Consider the following 19,463-nt stretch of genomic DNA (forward strand, 5'->3'; position numbering starts at 1 on the left):
CCGAGGTGCTGGGTCGCTGAGGCTGGCCTGGCCGCTGCTGCACCTCTCCGCATGGAGGGTTGTGTTATGTCAATCTTATGCCCCGATCGACCGGAAGGGCATTTTTTCACAGGCGTCGCCTTCTCGGCTTCCCCGGATCCTCGTGATGCCTGGTTCTGGGAGGGGATTTTATACACCCTTTGAGGAACGGGACCCTCGAGGGACCGAGCAGTGCCCAGCCGGCCGCGGACGTCCTCGGGAGATTGTCGAACGCACTCCACTGGTGTTACGCCCTGGCGCGGACCACCACCCGGACGACGTTTCGACAGTTCACCTTCGTCCGGGGTGGAGGCCCATCGGTCGTGCCACTCCCGGTGGACCGCATTTATCTATCGCGTTTCCACCTTTTACGGGCCCCTCCTCCGCGTTCGGCCGGCCCCTTTTTTCGGATCACCATCTTGCCACCGTGGACAGCTCGTCTCTGCGCGGGAGGCCTGGGGGGCGGTATTGGCCACTTTATAATGTTTGCTGGAGGTTGCGGGGCTTAGTGGGTTCCTTCCGGGGTATCTGGCTGCCTGGCGAGGCGCGCGGCGTGCCTTTCCTCGGCGCGGCGGTTGGTCGGGATACTGGGGAAGGTGCGGCCCGGCTCTTCTTGCGTGATCAACCCGGCGGCGCCAGCCGGCGGAGGGATGCGGCCATAGGCAGATGAGCGTTGAGGTTTGGAGCTGGAGAGGCGTTGGCGCCAGCGCCGAGGATCCATCCCTCTGCGGAGCGTGCCGGGAGAAGCGGAGGAGCTTCGAGCCCTCGAGGACCATGGGCCGGGGAGTTTTTGTTCGATCCCGCATCGCCTCCCTTCGGGAGTGGACGCTGTCCCGCTTCTTCTACGCCCTGGAGAAAGGAGGGGGCCAAGAACACGTCTACCTGCCTCCTGGCTGGAGGACGGCACCCCCCTCACGGACCCGGCGGAGTGTGCGGGAGCGGCCAGGGCCTTCTACGCCGGCCCTTTCTCCCGGATCCGACCGATCCACGCTTGCAGAGTACTTCTGGGACGGGCTCCCGACGGTCGTCACGGGCGACGGGACCGGCTTGGAGCTCCTCTCACTCTGCCGAGTTCTCGGAAGCCTCCGTCGCATCCCACCAATAACTCTCCGGCATGGACGGGCTGACCGTGGAGTTCTACCGCGTGTCTCTGGGAACGTTCTCGGCCCAGGACCTGGTCACCGTCTGTGGCGGTCTTTGCGAGCGGGGTTCCTCCTCTTCGTGCAGGCGAGCCGTGCTCGCCTTATTGCCGACGAGGGGGACCTCCGATTTACGGAATTGGCGTCCCGATCTCGCTCCTCGCACGGACTACAAAATCATTGCAAAGGCCATCTCGCTACGTCTGGGTCCGTGCTGTGCGTACGTGTTCCCATCCAGACCAGACCATACACCGTCCCGGGCCGCACTATCTTTGATAACTTGTATCTGGTCCGGGACCTTCTGGAATTAGGTGTAGGGATGGTCTGTCGTTCGCCCCTCTTTCCCTGGATCAGGAGAAGGCGTTTCGCACAGAATGGATACGGGTATCTCCTGGGTACTCTTGCGAGGATGCGTTCGTTCGGACCCGTTTTGTGGGTTTTCTCAGGTGCTGTACGCTTCTGCGGAGTGTCTGAGTAGGCTCAACTGGCCCTGACGAGTCCGGCAGCTTCGGCGAGGGGGAGTGCGGCAGGGTGCCCCTCTCGGGGCCAGCTGGTACCCTGGCGATCGAGCCTTCTCTGTCTCCTCCCGCGAGAGGTTGCAGGTTGGTTGCTCGGGGAGCCGGGCTGCAGCTTGGTCCTGTCGGCGTCGCTGACGATGTGCTCTCGTGGTCCAGGACCCGGGCGACTTGCGCGGGTGGAGGCTTTGCCAGGCTGTGTACCGGCGGCCTCCTCGCCCGGGTTAACTTGGGTAAGAGCTCTGGCGCTGGTGCCGGTGACGGAGTGGGCAGGCGAGCTCCTCCCACCGCGCTTCAGGCCATCCGGTGGAGCGCGGTTGTCCGCTGCTCTATTCTCGGGATTACCTCTCTGCACGCATCCGTCTCGGCTGGGCAACTGCACGGTTTGGAGGGCAGTAGGTGGCGGGGCGGCCTCCGGAAATGGACGGGACTTACTCCGGTGCCTCTCCCTTCGGGGGAGCGGCATAGGTGGCTTATCAACTTGGTCCTGTCATGCTCTTTGTGGTACCGGCTAACCCGTTCCGGCCCGGGATTTCCTGACAACCTCCGGTGAGGATTCTGGAGTTCTTGGCCAGGGACGCACTGGTTCTCTGCAGGGGTCCTCCACCTGCCCCTGGAGGAAGGGGCAGGGGCCTGAAGTGCCTTCGCACTCAGGTCCGTGTCTTCGCCTCCAGGCCCTGCAGAGGTCCTGTATGGTGCGGGTAGGTCGGCGTGGAGCGTTACTGGCGCACGCTTTCCTCGCCGCTTCCGGGGCTCCGATACGACGGCGCTTCTTTTTACCTCCATCGGAGGTCTTCCGCGAGACCTCTCCGGGCTGCCGGTCTTCTACCAGACCTCCTCCGGGACCTGGAAGCTCTTCTTTCGCGACAGGTCGTTGGTGCCCGTTGGGGGCCGACTCCTCGCGAGCCTGCTACACAATCCCCAGCTTCGTGTCAGGTTGGCGGCAGTCCCCGCGGTGCGCCGGAGGCTGTCTTGGCGGGAGTCACCAGGTCGGAAGACTCCTGGCACGAGCGGAGATTGGTGGATCCCTGACGCGTCGCTCGGGCGCATGGGGCTCTCCGACTCATACTCCCAGCGCGCGGTACTTCGGGAGGTGAGGGCCGCTTTGCTGCCTGCTGCTCGGGCTTACCATCGGACGGGGTTACTACGATGAGGCAGCCTCGCCCACCCTCCACCCCGTGGCCCATGGCATTTATAGTGGCCCTGCCCCGTGATTTGGACCCAATCGGCCCCCACCTTTCTTTGCAAGCGGCTCACTGATGTGCAGCCGGTTCTTGTTCCAGACCGCGCCGGAAACATCTGTAACAACGCTGTGCTCCACACCCATTACTACCTCACCCTCGTGTTCCCGCCCGATACAAATGCGGGACTCCTTGCCATCTCGAAGGGTTGAGAAGCCCACGGTGGGGCCAGCTTGTACTCTGCCCTGGTTCCCGCGGCCGCTGGGGATGTCAGTTGGCGGCTCTTCATGGGCCGTGAGCACGCGGTGCTGTACTTGCGCGGTTCACCCCTGTCCCGACACCCTTGCCCTTTTCTGTGCGTGAAGGATACCTTTGGCGCACGTTTACTTGGGTGCGGCCAGGTTGCAGCCCCTGTTCCGCTCGTCCTGATATCTTTTTACGTTTCTGGTTGCACTTCCCCTCACCTTTTTATCTATGCATCCCTCCTTTGTTGGCCCACGAAGTCGCGGGATCTCCTTCTCAACCTCCTCTTGGCCCTGGCCAAACTAGCATTCTACAACCACCAGGCGAGAGGAGGTTGGCGTCGGGACTTCCTGCGACTGCAGGCTTATTTCCGTTCCTCCGTCTGTTCACGCATCCGGGCAGAGTTCCTCTGGGCGGCGTTCCACTGGCTCCCTTGACGCTTTGAGGCGCAGTGGGCGTTTCCGGGGGTCGTGCCGGTTTCCCCATTCCTGGTTCCCTTAGTTTAGGCCCTATGACCTATCCTGATCCTGTTTTTTTCATTAGTTGTCCCACGTACTTATTTGGTGTTCTAGCCCTGTGGATCCTCCCCTTAGGCTGGGGGGAGGTCCTTTAGAAGTGGGCGGGCTTCGCCCGCCCACCCCTGGGATGCCAATAGGCTAACATACCTGTTTCTCAGTACTTTACTGTAGCCATCTGGCCTTGCCCCATCACAGTACCTGGTATTACCATGTTCCATTGATTATCCTCATTCCAACAGGCTTCTGTGATGCCTATTGCATCAATATCCTTATTTAATACTGGGCACTCTAGTTCACCCATCCTAGTATTTAAACTTCTAGCATTTGAATATAAGCACATCTGCAATTTGTCACTATTTAGCTTGCCTTCATGTGATGGAACTGAATGGGACTCTTTCATTTGGCTATTTCTCTTCAGTTCCTACCTGTACTTTATCGGCTTCTGTCCTCTCCTCTTTCCTAGGGTACAGAGTATCCCCTTTAACAGATCCTCCCCTAAGGGACGTCTCTGTCCAAACCATATGCCCCTCCACACCAGTCAGCTTTCCACCAGCCTTTTGTTTAAAAACTGCTCTAGGATCTTTTTAATTTTACATCCCAGCAATCTGGTTCTGCTTTGGTCTGAGTGGAGACAGAGCCCATCCTTCCTGCATAGGCTCCTCCTCTGCCAAAAAATTCCTGAGTTCCTATTAAATCTAAACCCCTCCTCCCTACACCATCGTCTCCTCCATGCATTGAGACCCTGCAGCTCTGCCTGTCTAACTGGCCCTGCTGTGGAACTGGGAGCTTCTCCGAGAATGCCACCATGGAGGTCCTGGACTTCAATCTCTAAATTTGGCCTCCAGGGCTCTCTCCTCCTTTTCCCGTGTCAGTGGGACCTACCTGTTCCAAGACCCTAGCCCTGTACATAAGTATGTCAAGATGTCTTGGTTTCCCACCTTCAAACCCAGCAGGCACTTTCCCTGGGCAGCACAAACCCAACTATCTGTATTGTTAACAATTACTGTTCCCTGTACAAAGGAGAGGTGTTTCCTGTCTGCGCTTTGCTAGAGCTCTTAGACCTGTGGCTGGATTAGCCCTTAACTGGGAGCTTGCTCAGCCCTTAACTGAAAGGGCCAGCGGTGTTGGGTATTTTACACCGAGAGCTTTTCTCCACAGTGGGTTTCAGGGGCTCAGTTACCCAGCGATTAACAAAACCAGACCGTAGCCTTTGAATAAACTCCCTTCCTCTTTCCCTTCAGCACTGTCACTGCCTGGCCTGACAGCGCGGTGATCAGCAGAGGGTTCCCCGGACCCCAGGGCCGGCCAGCCCGGAATGTGCAGTGTCCCGGCCACAGACACACGTCTGCGCCTTCTGCCTCCAGCCCAGAGAAGCAGGAGACGCGCACAAGCCCCCTCCTCCGGGCCAGGCCCCCGCGGGCTGCGAGGAAGCCAGGGGCGGGTAGGAGCTGGGGGGCTGCGCCTTTCCCCGCCGCAGCAGCCTGGTTCCCAGGCAGGCGCTTGCGGTGCGGACTGCGGAGGGCCCCGGGGGGTGACACTCGCCGCTGGCCGCCCCGCCAGCCTGTGTGCGGGGAGAGGGGCCCTGCTAGGACCCAGCCGGGGGAGGCTCCGGGCCACGGAGGGGGAGGCGGCCCCGCGCCGTGGGCTGCCGGGAGCTGTAGTTTTTCTCCCTCCCGCAGACGGAGGGTGCCCGGGTCCCCCTGCGCGGCTGCCCTGGAGAGCCGGAGACCTCTGCGCCCGACTCCGGGGGCTCCCCGTGCCCGCGCCGCGCCCCGCTGCCCGCACCGCCCGGCCCCCGCGAAGCGCAGCGCAGCGCATCCTGCGCCGCCCTGCGCCCAGCCGGGGGCGCGCAGCCACGGAGCCCGGAGCTCGGCGAGCTTCGTCCCGAGGCGCCTGCCCGCCGAGCCCGGGGGACAATGCCCGGCGGGGGCCGGGCCGAGGTAGGCAGCGCAGCGCGGCGACGATGGGAGCCCGGGGCGGGGCCGGACAAGAGCCCTGCCCGCGGTCTGGAGCCACCTTCGGGCCCGCAGCCCGTGTTTCCCCGCCCGGCCCGGCCCGGCAGGCGCTGGCCCCCGGAGCCCGAGGACGCTGGGTGCGCGAACCCGGCTGGGGCTGGGCTCTGTGGGTGGGGGGCTCCGGGGGGGGAGTGTCCCCGCAAGCCCCGGGAAAGCCGAGTCCGGGGGGCGCTGGAGGATCTGCGTTGGGCTCCCTCGGTATTAACGATCGGGGAAGGGTGTAAAAGGCAGGAGAAGCGCAGCCTGCTGCTCCCGGACCCGCTGGGCCGCCTGCGGGCAGGACAGAGACAAGCCGGGCCCTAGGGAAACCCAGCTAACAAGCCTGGCTTGGAGACCTGCAGAGAATCCCCCCTGAGACCCGGAACAGTCGTTGGCAGGGGCGGCTTGGGACCCCTCCGCTCCCACAGAGACCGAGGGGCGCCCTGGGCAGCACATTGGACAGGGATGTGCCAGGGCTGGGGGGCCCTGGCAGTGAAAGCCAGTGCTGTTCGGAGCTGCATCTGCAGAGGCCTCCGGTTTGGGAGCAGAGCAGGGGACAGATCATCCCGTTGTAGCGCTGGTGGGATCGCGCTGGGCGCCACACCAGGGAGAGCCCCTCCAAGAGCCCCACAGAAGTAACATGACATTATTCAGAGGCTGGAGGACAGGTTTTAAAGCACAAACTCGGGCATGTGGAAAGGACCGGAGAAAGGATCGTGGTACCAGTCTGCAGAGTGTGGGCCTGAGGCAGGAAGAAGTGTTCAGACTGCACCAAGGCAATCCGGACTCACAGGCTGCAGGGGTTTCTGTACAGACTAGAAGGGGCTCTTTGAGCTAAAGGCAGAAGAGCCAGTGGCTGGACGATAAAGGTCGATACATTGAGGCTAGGAACAAGGTGCAATTTCTGAGCAATGTGGCAATTAACCATTGGAATAATTTACCAAGGGACGTGATAAATTCGCCATCACTTGAAGTCTTTAAATCAAGACTGGATGGCTTTCTAGTAAATATGCCCTAGCTCAACCACAAAATATGGACTTGATGCAGAAATCACTGGGAGAAATTCTCTGGTCTGTGTTGTGCAAGAGATAGAATCGTAGAATCTCAGGGCTGGGAGGGATCTCAGGAGGTATCTACTCCAACCCTCTGCTCAAAGCAGGACCAACCCCAACTAAATCATCCCAGCCAGTGCTTTGTCAAGCCAGGCCTTAAAAACCTCTAAGGAGATTCCACCAGCTCCCTAGGTAACCCATTCCAGTGCTTCACCACCCTCCTAGTGAAAAAGGTTTTCCTAATATCCAGCCTAGACTTCCCCCACTGCAACTTGAGACCTCTGCTCCTTGTTCTGGCATCTGGTACCACTGAGAACAGTCTAAATCCATGCTCTCTGGAACCCCCTTTCAGGTAGTTGAAAGCAGCTATCAAATCCCCCCTCATTCTTCTCTTCTGCAGACTAAACAATCCCAGTTCCCTCAGCCTCTTCTCATAAGTCATGTGCTCCAGCCGCCGAAACATCTTTGTTGCCTCCGCTGGGCTCTCTCCAATCTGCTCAGGCTGGATGATCAGACTGGTCCCTTCTGGCCTTCCAAACAATGAATCTATGAATAAATCCTGCACAAGAAACTCAATGGCCTTTTAAAAACCAACGACTAGCTGTAGGCGATGAAGTAGTTATAAATCCAGTTGGGTTTTAGTTGTGCGTGTGAAATCTTAGGTGAAAAATGAGTTTGCAATGACTGACTTAGAACTGAAAACTGGCTCAAAGCCCCCAAACACAGGGTCTGGCTCACCAGTAGGGACTTCTGAAATTAGACTTTAGGCTGAGATTTTCAAAGCTGCCTATGGGATTTAGACACAGAGTATGGGATTTAGACGCAGTGTCTCCATTGACGTTACTGGGAGCTGTGTGCCTCCTTGAGACGCACTAACAGGAGAATTGTCTCCATGAGGGAAGTGCTGGAAGCCCCAGTGCTCGGCACATTTCAAAATAACTTAGAGCCCTAACCAGTATCGCCGGGTCACTCCTGCAGCCCTTTCTGGTCAGATCTCCCTTGGATTGCAGTGGGAGTTTGGTCTGAACCCAGGCTGCAGGATCTGCCGGGGTGGTGGCCAGGACTGGACTGGCAGAGGGGGCCGGGCGCTACACAACCTCATTTCTATTTGTCTGCATGGCTGTGCAGGACGATTTGTATGTGTATAAATTAGAATGAGGTTGATACTGTGGCTCTGAGTCTGAGTCCTGCTGTCTCATGTGCGGCCGTTTACACCGGGGCCAAGCAGGTGTATAAAGTCACCCGGTTGGAGCAGTTGCAGCTTATGCCCATTGTGCACTCCCTTTGCAAACGTTACACTGGGGCAGGGCAATGGGGAGTCAGACCCGGGGCCTGGCAGAGATTCTGCTGGCGGATAAAGCCAGCCAGGAGACACAGTGAACTCTGGAGTGAGGGAGCTATTGTCAGGCTAATGGGCCCTACTCAGGTGAATCAGTTCCCAGCATGCTTCAGCTTCCTCATCTGCAAAACAGGGACCGTGCTACCTGCTAAGTGAAGTGCTTTGGGATCGCTAGATAAACGGTGCTCCACCTGTTACTGCTGATCATGAATAAAGAGGGATGTTTGCTCTGAAACACCAAGGCTGGAGGGACGATCTTTGGGAAAAGTCGAAAGGGTTAAAAAAATAAATAGTGCAGCTGAGCAGGAAAGGCCAGAGGGCTCGATGCAGAAACGTTTATGGAACCATCTTCCCTTTGCACAGAATGAAAAGAATCTTTGCAGTTCGCCAGCTCCCTTTGCTGTGCTCAGCCGCAGATATGGGTCGAGGAGGCAGCGACCTTAACCAAACGGTTCTGAGGTGGGGACTGTGGGGTTGAAGCCCTGACGCTGAGCAGAAGCACCAGTGGAGCCGTGTCTCCGTAGAGCGCCCAGCCCCAGGGGTAATTGGAATGGGCCCTCCAGTTACCAGAAAGGGAGGTAACCAGGCCCTTGGGTGGAATTCCCTGGGCCTTGCCCTGTCATGGACACTTGTGGAAAGTGGATGCAAACCATGGCCACATCAAGTTCATGCGACTCCTGCCGGGAGCTGGAAGTCGCCTTTCCTTGGGGATTCCTGTGGTAGGGTTTTTCCTTCATTTGATTGAACCACTCTAAAGCCCGTGTCTGGAGCCCAGAAGGTCTCAGGCAGGTCATTTGCTGGGCTGGGGCCTGGACCAGCCCAGGTAAGCAGGACACAAGTGGGGTGAACCTGGCCATTCATTAATATGTGAAGGGCATTTTGGAGGCAGCCGCTGCTATTGTTAATGTTTCCCAGAGGGCAGCACTCACAAGGCACTGGGCACTACACACACAGAGAGGATGAGACGGTCCATGTCTAAAAGGCGTGTTGTGAACCTTATCGGCCCCCTTTGTGGCATGGCTGATGTAATGTCTAGACTGTTCTCAGTGGTGGCAGATGACAGAACAAGGAGCAATGGTCTCAAGTTGCAGTGGGGGAGGTTTACGTTGGATATTAGGAAACACTATTTCACCAGGAGGGTGGTGAAGCACTGGAATGGGTTCCCTAGGGAGGTGGTGGAATCTCCTTCCTTAGAGGTTTTTAAGGTCAGGCTTGACAAAGCCCTGGCTGGGATGATTTAGTTGGGGATTGGTCCTGCTTTGAGCAGGGGGTTGGACTAGGTACCTCCTGAGGTCCCTTCCAACCCTGATATTCTATGATTCTATGAACATCCTTCTCTATAACTCATGGGGTTCGAGCACTAGTGAGCCCTCTTCTGACCTGTGTTTTCTAACCTGCTTGATCCATGTGTAGCCAGCTTTGTTTCTGATCAGGCACATAAAAAAGGCCTCAGTTAGGGCTGTGACACAGACACATGGAATATCCCCAGCCTGGATGGCAGTCAGCACTCCAGGTGGTGGGAGGTACTGAATGAGGCAGCTTGTTTTCCAGGTGCGAGTGTCGTTTGAGGACGTTGCAGTCTATTTCTCCCCGGAGGAGTGGGCAGAGTTAGCGGAATGGCAGAGGGAGCTGTACCAAGATGTGATGAAGGAGAATTACGAGCTCATCGCCTCCTTGGGTAAAGAGACACTTTTCCTCATGTTACCGAGAGTCTGTGTAAAGATGGTTCCTGGCACTTTTGAGAAGTCTGTCTCCCAAGATTGGTTAAGGGTCGTTATCCTGAAAGTTTGCAGACCCTTTGCAAAATAAAAATGCAAAGAGCATTGTTCTTATGGAATTAATTTGCAGGTGCCCAGGAGGGCTGGGAGCTCCTCCCCGCCTTCCCAAACAGGAGAGTTTCAGTCCCCAAAAACTCAGATATTCATCCCCCCAAACTCAGACCTGTGGAGGTCCCTCTACCTATCCCTCCAAGAGCATCAGTGTCACAATTCAACCACAAACGTCACAAAAGCAGAGTTCAGGAGACACTTCCCACACAGCCTTAACTCTGCCCCCCTGAGGGGAACCAGCAGGTTGTTTTAGAGGTGTGGAATATTTTTCCTCTGAGAGACCTGGGTAAAGTACAAGAAAATAATTAGAGGAAATCCCCATTGCATCGTTAGCCCCTTTAAATTGTGACTGACTGTGCAGTAGGAAAGGAGACGGGGTTCAGTGTGCCCACTGTGATCTCCATCAGGCAGCTGTCCCGAGGTGCTGCCCCCTATGTGGAGAATCCACTGGACAGCCTGCAGAGGACACCTGCACTGGAGTGGGGCAGGTTTCGTTGGCGAGAGGGATACGGTATTGTCATGTTCCGTGTGTCTTGGCATCCCAAATGGGCATCGGCCGAGGGATGTTTCTGACGCTGAATATAAGGAGAGGTTCTTATATTTCGCAGGCCACGTCTACACTACAAAGTTAAGTCAATCTAACATGCACTGATATACAGCCGCTGCACTAATCACATTGCGTGTGCGTGTCTGCACTTGTATCAATTGTGCTGCCACTGTGGGGCATTATGGGACATTATGGGAAGGCTCCTGAAAACCAGTGACAACGCGGTGTCTGCACTGGCGCTGGGTCGACCTAACGACATCGACCTGGACTCTACGCCGCTCGTGGAGGTGGCGTTATTAAGTCGGCAAAGTGGGGCAGTTACATCGCAGAGTGAAACTTTAGTGTCGACCAGGGCTTAAACTCAGCCAAAGCAGACTCCCAGCAACACTTTCAAACCCACGGAAGCCCCAGCACCTCCCATGGGGCTGAAGCCCTGAGCCTAGTGCCTGCTACAGGGCTAAAGCCCCGAGCCCCAGTGCCCCCTCATGGGCTAAATCCCTGAGCCCCAGTGCCCCCTGCAGGGCTAAAGCCTCGATCCCCAATGCTCCCTCACGGGCTAAAGCCCCGAGCTCCAATGCCCCCTGCAGGGCTAAAGCCCAGAGCCCCAGTGCCCCCTCACAGGCTAAAGCCCCAGGCCCCAGCATCTTCTCCCACAGGGCTAAAATCCCTGCGCCCTCTGCCCCCCGTGGGGCTAAAGCCCCAAGTCCCTGCAGGCCTTGTGGGGCTGAAGCCCTGAGCCCTGGCACCTCCTCCCATGGGGCTAAAGTCCTGGGCTGCAGCGGCTCCTCTGCAGGGCTACGGTCCTGAGATCCCCAGCTACACAGCTGAAGCCCCTAATGGGGGGAGAGGGGAGCCAAGAAATAATCTCTGTGAATTGAAGCCGTAGTGTAGCCCCTGCCATAATGAGGGGGCGTAAGCTGCCTTGTGTCAGCCCAGCTCTCTAGCATAGACCAGACCTCAGTGATGTGAATTCGAATGCTGCCCCGTTCCCTGTCCCCTCCTCACTCTGAAACATCCCCCTAGTGACTCCAGCTAACCAGCTTGGGTTAAAATCAGTGTGTGGCTGTCGCTGGCTGGTGTCGGTCGTCTGTATAGTCACCTGGGCCAGGCATTGGGGAATCACTGAAAGGAACCTAGACAGCTTAACCAGAGCGAATGCAAACCCTCCTGCCGGGGGCTGACATGCTGAGCTTTGCTGGAACGTGTCACCCTCCAGGGAAACACGGTGGGTGAGGTAATATTTGATTGGACTCATCCTACGTTTGCCAGCCCCGAGCAAGGGCTCTGTGGAGCTCGAAAGCTGGGCTCTGAATTGATATTCTCACCTACCTTGTCTCTACTATCCCGGGACCGAGACGGCTACCACAACACTGCACGGCCCTCCCGTGTCATTTCCGATCCAGGTCACTGTCGGACTCGCTGCCTTTCAGGACCCAGGGAGGGTTTCAGGAATTAAGAGGCAGCCGGGGAAACCCACTCACCCTGTGCAACAAGAATAATCAGGGGGATGGAACAGCTTCTATATGAGGAGACATTAATGAGACTGGGACTTTTCAGCTGGAAAAGAGAGGACTGAGGGGGGATATGATAGAGGTCTGTAACATCAGGAATGGTATGGAGACCATGACCAAGGAAGTGCTATTTATTTCTTCTCATAACACAAGAACTAGGGACCCCCAACTGAAATAAACAGGCAGCAGGTTTAATACAAACACGAGGAAGTGTTTCTTCATGCAGCGCACAGTCAACCTGTGGAACTCACTGCCAGGGGATGTTGTGAAGGCCGAAATTATAGGTGGGTTTAAAAAAGAACTAGATCAGTTCCTGGAGGGTAGATCCATCAGTGGCTATTAGCCAAGACAGTGAGCGATGCAACCCCATGCTCTAAGTGTCCCTAGCCTCTGAATGCCAGAAGCTGGGAATGGGCGACGGGATGGATCACTCAATAATTGCCCTGTTCTGTCCACTCCCTCTGGGGCACCTGGCATTGGCCACTGTTAGCAGGCAGGATACTGGGCCAGATGGACCTTTGGTCTGACCCAGTCTGGCCGTTCTGATGTTCTTCTGAACCTGTCTCACTGAGCTGTGACTTTTGCCTCCTGCACAGGGTGTCCGGGTGCCAAACCAGAGATCATTTGTCAGATGGAGCGTGGGGAGGAGCCGTGTGTGCGGGAGCCCCAGGGCTGGAGAGAGAGGAGAGCCCCGAGCCCCTGCTCAGGTGAGTCATGAAGGAAACACCCTAAGGACACAGCCCATCCCGTGACCCTTCTGTAGTATGAGGAGTTTGCCTTTGTTCCAGCGGACGACATGATGTCTGGGCTCTCTCCTCTCTCCAGCAGGTGTTGGCATCACCATTAAAAAGGAAGAGCAGGAAGAGGGATATGTTGGTCAGGAAGATCCCGAAGCCCTGGCACCGTGGAGGACCGTGTCCGGAATAGTGGGGGAGAAGGGTCTCCAGCTCTTGGAACTAAAGAGCTGCAAGAGCGAAAGCGGGTCCCACCAGAACCCGAGAACCCAGGCCGGAGACCTTCAGGGGAGACGAACCGGGAGGGTGGCAGAGAGGCCTCATGCGTGCCCAGACTGTGAGAAGAGCTTCAAGGACAGGACAGCTCTGATAATCCACCAGCGGATCCATACGGGCGAGAAGCCCTTTGCCTGCGCCGAGTGCGGGAAGCGCTTCACGCAGAAGCAGCACCTCACCACTCACCAGCGCACCCACACCGGGGAGCACCCCTTCTTCTGCGCCCAGTGCGGCAACAGCTTCCGGCTGAGGAAGGTCTTCCTGACCCACCAGCGGGTCCACGCAGGGGAGCTGCCCTTCACCTGCACCGAATGCGGGAAGATCTTCAACCACAAGCACCACCTGATCACGCACCGCCGCACCCACACGGGCGAGCGCCCCTTCCCCTGTGCCCAGTGCGACAAGCGCTTCACCCAGAAGCATCATCTGCTGAGCCACCAGCGCAGCCACACGGGCAAGCGGCCCTTCTCCTGTGCCCAGTGCGGGAAGAGCTTCAAGGACAAGACACCGCTGAGCATCCACCAGCTCGTGCACACCGGGGAGAAGCCGTTCTCCTGCGAGGCTTGCGGGAAGATCTTCAGCCACAAGCACCACCTGGTGATCCACCGGAGAACCCATACTGGCGAGAAGCCCTTCACCTGCGCCGAGTGCGGCAAGCGCTTCACGCAGAAGCACCATCTCGTCAGCCACCAGCGCATCCACACTGGAGAGCGCCCCTTTGCCTGCTCCCACTGCGGGAGGAGCTTCAAGGACAAGATCACCCTGAAGCTGCACGTCAGGCTGCATACCGGGGAACGGCCCTTCGCCTGCGCCGAGTGTGGGGAGAGCTTCCGCCTGAGGAAGGTGCTGCTCACCCACCAGCGGGTGCACACGGGGCAGGCCCCGCTGATCTGCACCGAGTGCGGCAAGACCTTCAATCATATGCAGCGCATGGCCATGCACCAGACGAGCCACCATGCCCGGCAAGGGCCGTTCCGGAGAGCTCAGCGTGGGGAGAGCAGCTTGGGGAGACCACAGCTCCTATTGCCCCAGCAGGGCCAGCCTGCTGACTGCTCGGCACACGCAGCGACCTTCCAGCCGCCAGTACCCGGCGGCTTCCCCTGTGCCACAGGCAGAGTAAGTCCTGGGCCTGACAAAACACCTTCTGCACAATTACACACAGAGCCGGCCCCGCGGGATCGCCCAGAAGAAACCATCTGACTGCCGAGAGCAGGGAAAGCGTCACTCACAAGCGCAGTCCGAACCCCTCCAGTCCTGTGCAATGGGAGTCGTTAATCCAGCAGCACCCTCAGCAGCACAGTGCCCAGGGCCGGCTCCAGGCACCAGCTTTCCAAGCTGGTCCTTGGGGCGGCAATCTGCAAGGGGCGGCAGTCCCTGTTGTTTTGCCCCCAAGGAACGCGCCAAATTGCCGCTGGACGGCAGGGGCAGTCCCTGTGCCCTTAGGGCGGCAGGCGCGTTTCTGCGGTGGCGGCAATTCGGCGGTAGCTTCTATGTTTAGCTGTCCTGGGTAGCTTCAGCTAAACATAGAAGCTTCCGCTGAATTGCCGCTGCCGCGGAAACGTGCCTGCCGCCCTAAGGGCACAGGGACTGCCCCCGCTGCCCGCAGCGGCAATTCGGTGCACTGCTTGGGGTGGCGAAAACTAGAGCCGGCCCTGACAGACAGGGCCAGCGCTTCCATTTAGGCGACATAGGCAATTGCCTAGGGCGCCAGGATTATTAGGGAACGGCATTTTGCTGGGGGGGCAGCAGGCGGCTCCGGTGGACCTGCCGCAGGCGTGCCTGCGGAGGGTCTGCTGGTCCCGCAGCTCCGGTGGACCTCGTGCAGAGATGCCTGCGGCAGCTCCACCGGAGCCACGGGACCATCGGACCCTCCGCAGGAACACCTGCAGCAGGTCCACCGGAGCCATGGGACCATCGGACCCTCCGTGGGAAAGCCTGCAGCAGGTCCACCTGAGCCGTGGGACCGGCGCGCGGGACGGCAAAATGGCTGTGCCCCTAGGGCGCCAAAAACACTGGCGCTGGTCCTGCTAACAGTGCTGGCGTGAGACAGAAACCAAAGACAGCCCGGCTATTCTTGAGTAGCCCGGGTCAGTTCTCCTGTAAAACAGTCCATGCTCATTAGCGGGAGAGACGCTGCAGAGACGGGAAATAACCCTGCTGTGACAGCCTGACCCTGCGCTGCCCTGTGTGTGTCCTGCTGCTGCATTGGCCGCACCATTTCAGTGTCCCGAGGGGCTGGCCCAGTGCCACCTGCTCCCCACCTCCCTGCCATGCGCTGGGGATGGCTGCACCGCAGAGGCTGCGCCCGGGCTTCTGTACCCATCTGGCTTGTCTCCAGGTTGCTCACGTAACAACAGTAGTGCAGACAGCACCACGCATGCATCAGAGCAGACTGAGAACATCCACAGGGGCTGGGCTTGGCTTGTCCTGCCTGCACGCAAGCCCCTGCGTCCCTGCACTCAGCACCATCGTTACCCAGGCTCGCTGGCCAGGCCCAGCCTGTGCTGTGTACACAGACCCGCAGCCTGCTAGCAGAGGGGTGCAAGGAAGCCGTGCTGGAGATCCTAGAGATCCCTTTGTCTGGGCTGGAAGGCGGAACCCAGCAGCTGCTCCATCCCACCCTGTCACTTGCTTAGCACTGCATGTACCTGCATCAGGCAGCCAAGAAGCGTCCACCTGCCCTGCCTGAGACCCAGAAGAGCAAGAAGGAAAATATTTAGCACTTATGGAGCAGATTCGCAGCCTGCTGCCCAGTGAGAGACACACGGAGGGCTGTGGAAAGTGGGAGTCTCTGTTGTAGAACACGTGTGGACAGAGGAGTCACAGCATTGTAGAACTAAAGATGGACAAGCCCTGTTAGATCATTCGGTCTCTCTCCCAGGGGCTAGCGCTTGATTGTTTCCCTTCAGCACATCTCCAGCCCCTTGTCCAGTCCTGTTCCAAGCGGTGGGGCTCCCGCCCTGTCCCTTGGCTGACATTCCCGCCCATGCATCTCGCTGCCAGGAAGTTACTTCTGATATTCAATCCACAGCTCACCTTTCTCTGTGACATCCTGCTCTTCCTAGTCATGCCCAGGTCCAGTCTGAATAATCATCCCTCCTTGGTTTGTACGCGCTACGTACCCATAGACTGTCATAAGATTTACTTAGGGTTGGTCCTGCTTTGAGCAGGGGGTTGGACTAGATACCTGCTGAGGTCCCTTCCAACCCTGAGATTCTAGGATTCTATGATAAGATGCTGTGTTAGAGCAGGGCTGTCACTCAATCACAGTTAACTCACACAATTAACTCAAAAGAAATTAACTTGATTAAAAAAATGAATCATGATTAATCGCAGTTTAATCGCACTGTTAATAATAGAATGCCAGTTTAAATTTATTGTAACTGGTTTGGGATATTTTCCTACATTTTCAAACACATTGATTTCAATTGCAGCACAGAATGCAAAGTGCACAGTGCTCACTTTATCTTATTTTTATTACAAATATTTGCACTGTAAAAATGATAAAAGAAATAGTATTTTGCAATTCACCTCACACAAGTACTGTAGTGCAGTCTCTTCATTGTCGACGCATGTCCTCTGGAAGGGTGGCTGAAGCACGAAGGAACATATGAATTTTTAGCATATCTGGCATGTAAATACCTTGCAATGCCGGCTACAACAGTAGCATGTGAACACCTGTTCTCACTTTCAGGTGACATTGTAAAATAAGAAGCGGGCAGCATTATCACCAGCAAATGTAAACAAACTTGCTTGTCTTAGCGATTGGCTGAACAAGAAGTAGGACTGAGTGGACTTGTAGGCTCTAAAGTTTTACATTGTTTTATTTTTGAGTGCAGTTATGTAACAAAAAACAATTCTGCGATTAAAAGATTGCACTGTGGTACTTGTATGAGGTGAACTGAAAAATTCTGTTTCTTTTGTATTTTGCAGTGCAAATACTTGGAATAAAAATAATAATATAAAGTGAGCACCGTGCACTTTGCATTCTGTGTTATAACTGAAATCAACGTATTTGAAAATATAGAAAACCTCCAAAATTATTGAAATAAATGGTATTCTAGTATTGTTCAATAGTGCAATTAAAACTGCAATTAATCGCAATTTTTTTTTAATCTCGCAATTAATCACAATTGATTTTTGTAATAGTTTGAGAGCCCAGTGTTAAAGCTAGGGCTTAGAAGTCAGTGTGCTGGAGAAATCCCTGCAGGGGAGAGGTTCACTGAAGGCTAAGCTGCCCCCCAACCTCTCGGGCACCGTGGGGCTCCCTGGAACCTTGACAGGTGTCTGGGCCCTGCCCCTCGAGGCCCATCTTCCTGCTCTTGCTGGCCTGCCCTTTGCAGTGGGGTTGCACCAGCTCTGGGAGGCTCCGCTTCCCCCTGGATGCTGGGGTGGAACCGTGCCTGGGGCAGAGAGAGCAGCCACCCGTGTCGCCACCCGTCTCCAGCGGAGGGGCCAGCCCTAGGGACGGAGGAAGAACGCATGCCCACCAATTGCAAGTGCAGGCACAAAGCCGGCGGGCAGGAGGGACCTATGGAAGAGCAGGATCCCAGGCCGTTCAGGTCTGGTTAATGGTGCTCGGACACCAGGGGGACGAGCCCCACGTAACACCAGGCAAGAGGGAGCAGGAATTGAATTACACTCAGAAGCCAGCTGGTAGCCAGTCCGTGGCCCAGAACACAGCTGCCTTCTGCGCTTAGCTGCAGTGTCGGATGATCCCCCGTGCTAGCCCTGCCTGGAAGTGATTTATTATCCCTCACTGGGGTGAGGTCTGCGCCAGAGCAGAATGGTGCAGCCTCCTAGCCAGTGAGGACAGGGAAGGCGTTTGGAGCCATCTGGAAGCCCAGGAGCAGAGATGGAGCCCTGAGCGTGACCCACTGGGTCCCAGAGCAGACGAATTCCCGTCGCTGGGAGCAGCAGCAGCCCCTGCTAACAGCACGATAGAGAAGCGTCTCCGTCGGATCCTGGCCCAACAACTACAAGGCTCTAGGAGAACTGGCGGGCTGGCGAGAAAAGGGTCCCGGATGCAGCTCCCGGCAGGGACGTGCTGGCTGCTGAGGCTAATGCATGTGCCAGGCTGGTCTCCAGAGTCTCTTGAGGTTCCAAAAGGCACCAGACAAAGGTACCAGCGACTCTGACAGATGTTCGGCTCGGCCCTGAGAGACGCACAAGCCCTCCCCAGCATGTGAAAGGTCAGGCAGTACCAGGTTTACCATGGGGCTGCAGCGCTGCCCCCCTGCCCACACACACACACTCAGAAGGGGCCCATAACAACAGTCCTGGTGTCTCAATGGTGGGTCCCGCCCCCTGGCTGGGTGGGAGGCAGGGCTGAGTCCGACTGCTTCCATTGCAGACAGGGCCTCAGCCGGCCCCGCAGAGAGAAAGAGAGAGAGAGAGACTGCCCCCCGCCCCAACCTTCCCCCACACACAGCTCCTGGGACTCCCCAGCCCAGCCCCCTATGGGACCTCCCACAACCCAGGCACACAGAGACCCACTGCCCCCAGCCTCACACAGAGCGAGAGAGAGAGAAATTGCCCCCCCACCGGGACTCCCCCACACACAGCTCCTGGTACCCTCCAGCCAGCCCCATATGGGACTTCCACAACCCAGAGACCCACACAGAGACCCACGGCCCCCAGCCCCACACAGAGCGAGAGAGAGAGAGAGACTGCCCCCCACCCCCAGCCAGGACTCACACACACACAGCTCCTGGGACCCCCACAACACAGCCCCATTGAGACCCACTGTTCCCAGCCCCACAGAGAGAGACTGGCTTCCTGGGACCCCTAGCCTGTCTCGCCAGCTCCCAATATCACCCCCCCTCACACACACACACAGCTCCTCAGGACTCCCCAGCCCCACAGAGAGAGAGACACCCCCCACCACACACAGCTCACCAGAACAGTACCACACAGACTCCCTGCCCCCAGCCCCACACGAGACCTCCCTCAATTCCCCCCCATACAGACCCCCCCCATGACTCTCCATGCCCAGTGCCTCATTGACCCCGGCTGGCCTGTGGCTCTGGGAACCGACCCCCTCCTCATGCCATGCCCCACTGTCCCTGGCTGGCCCCTCATCCCTGGGGTCCCACACGTGTTTTGCGCCTGGGGTTGTATGTTTGCGTGGGGTTAGACTGTGTAGGTCACACCAGAGGTGAAAGTAAGCCGGGTATGCCCTGGTGCGCCATACCAGACCAGCTTCCCCAGGCGGCAGGGCCTGGGGCTCCCAGCAGTGACTGGGGCCCAGAGCCCTTGAAATCACTGCCAGAGCCCCGCTGCCGGGATCCCTAGCGCGCCGGTGGCAATTTAAAGGGCCCAGGGCCCTGCTGAGTGGCGGTGGCTGGGAGCCCCTGACCATTTAAATGGCCCCCAAGCCCCAGGGCTCCCAGCCGCCACTACTGCAGCCAGACCCTGGGGCTCTTTAAATCTCGATTTAAAGGGTCCAGGACTCTAAAGACCACACCCCTTCCAGTCGAGGCCCCACCCTCTTCAGGACTCCAGCATACCAGTAAATCCTTTAAATTACTTTCACCCCTGGGTCACACCCACCAGTAATGGCCGTGA

The 19,463-nt window shown here is 57.4% G+C and overlaps 1 protein-coding gene across 1 annotated transcript in view; it reads left to right on the forward strand.

Annotated features, from left to right (window-relative positions):
* Positions 1-14,313, forward strand: part of LOC116830634 (uncharacterized) — a 40,924-nt gene extending 26,611 nt beyond the window's left edge. Inside the window, exons 6-10 of the mRNA XM_075063418.1 lie at positions 841-1,377; positions 5,294-5,554; positions 9,551-9,677; positions 12,483-12,593; positions 12,712-14,313. Of these exons, the coding sequence (XP_074919519.1) occupies positions 841-1,377; positions 5,294-5,554; positions 9,551-9,677; positions 12,483-12,593; positions 12,712-14,096 (2,421 nt within the window). The 3' untranslated portion in view covers positions 14,097-14,313. The remainder of the gene's footprint in view (positions 1-840; positions 1,378-5,293; positions 5,555-9,550; positions 9,678-12,482; positions 12,594-12,711) is intronic.
* Positions 14,314-19,463: the final 5,150 nt, after the last annotated feature.

Source organism: Chelonoidis abingdonii, chromosome 2 (genome assembly GCF_003597395.2).
Source record: "Chelonoidis abingdonii isolate Lonesome George chromosome 2, CheloAbing_2.0, whole genome shotgun sequence".
Classification (NCBI taxonomy): domain Eukaryota; kingdom Metazoa; phylum Chordata; order Testudines; family Testudinidae; genus Chelonoidis; species Chelonoidis abingdonii.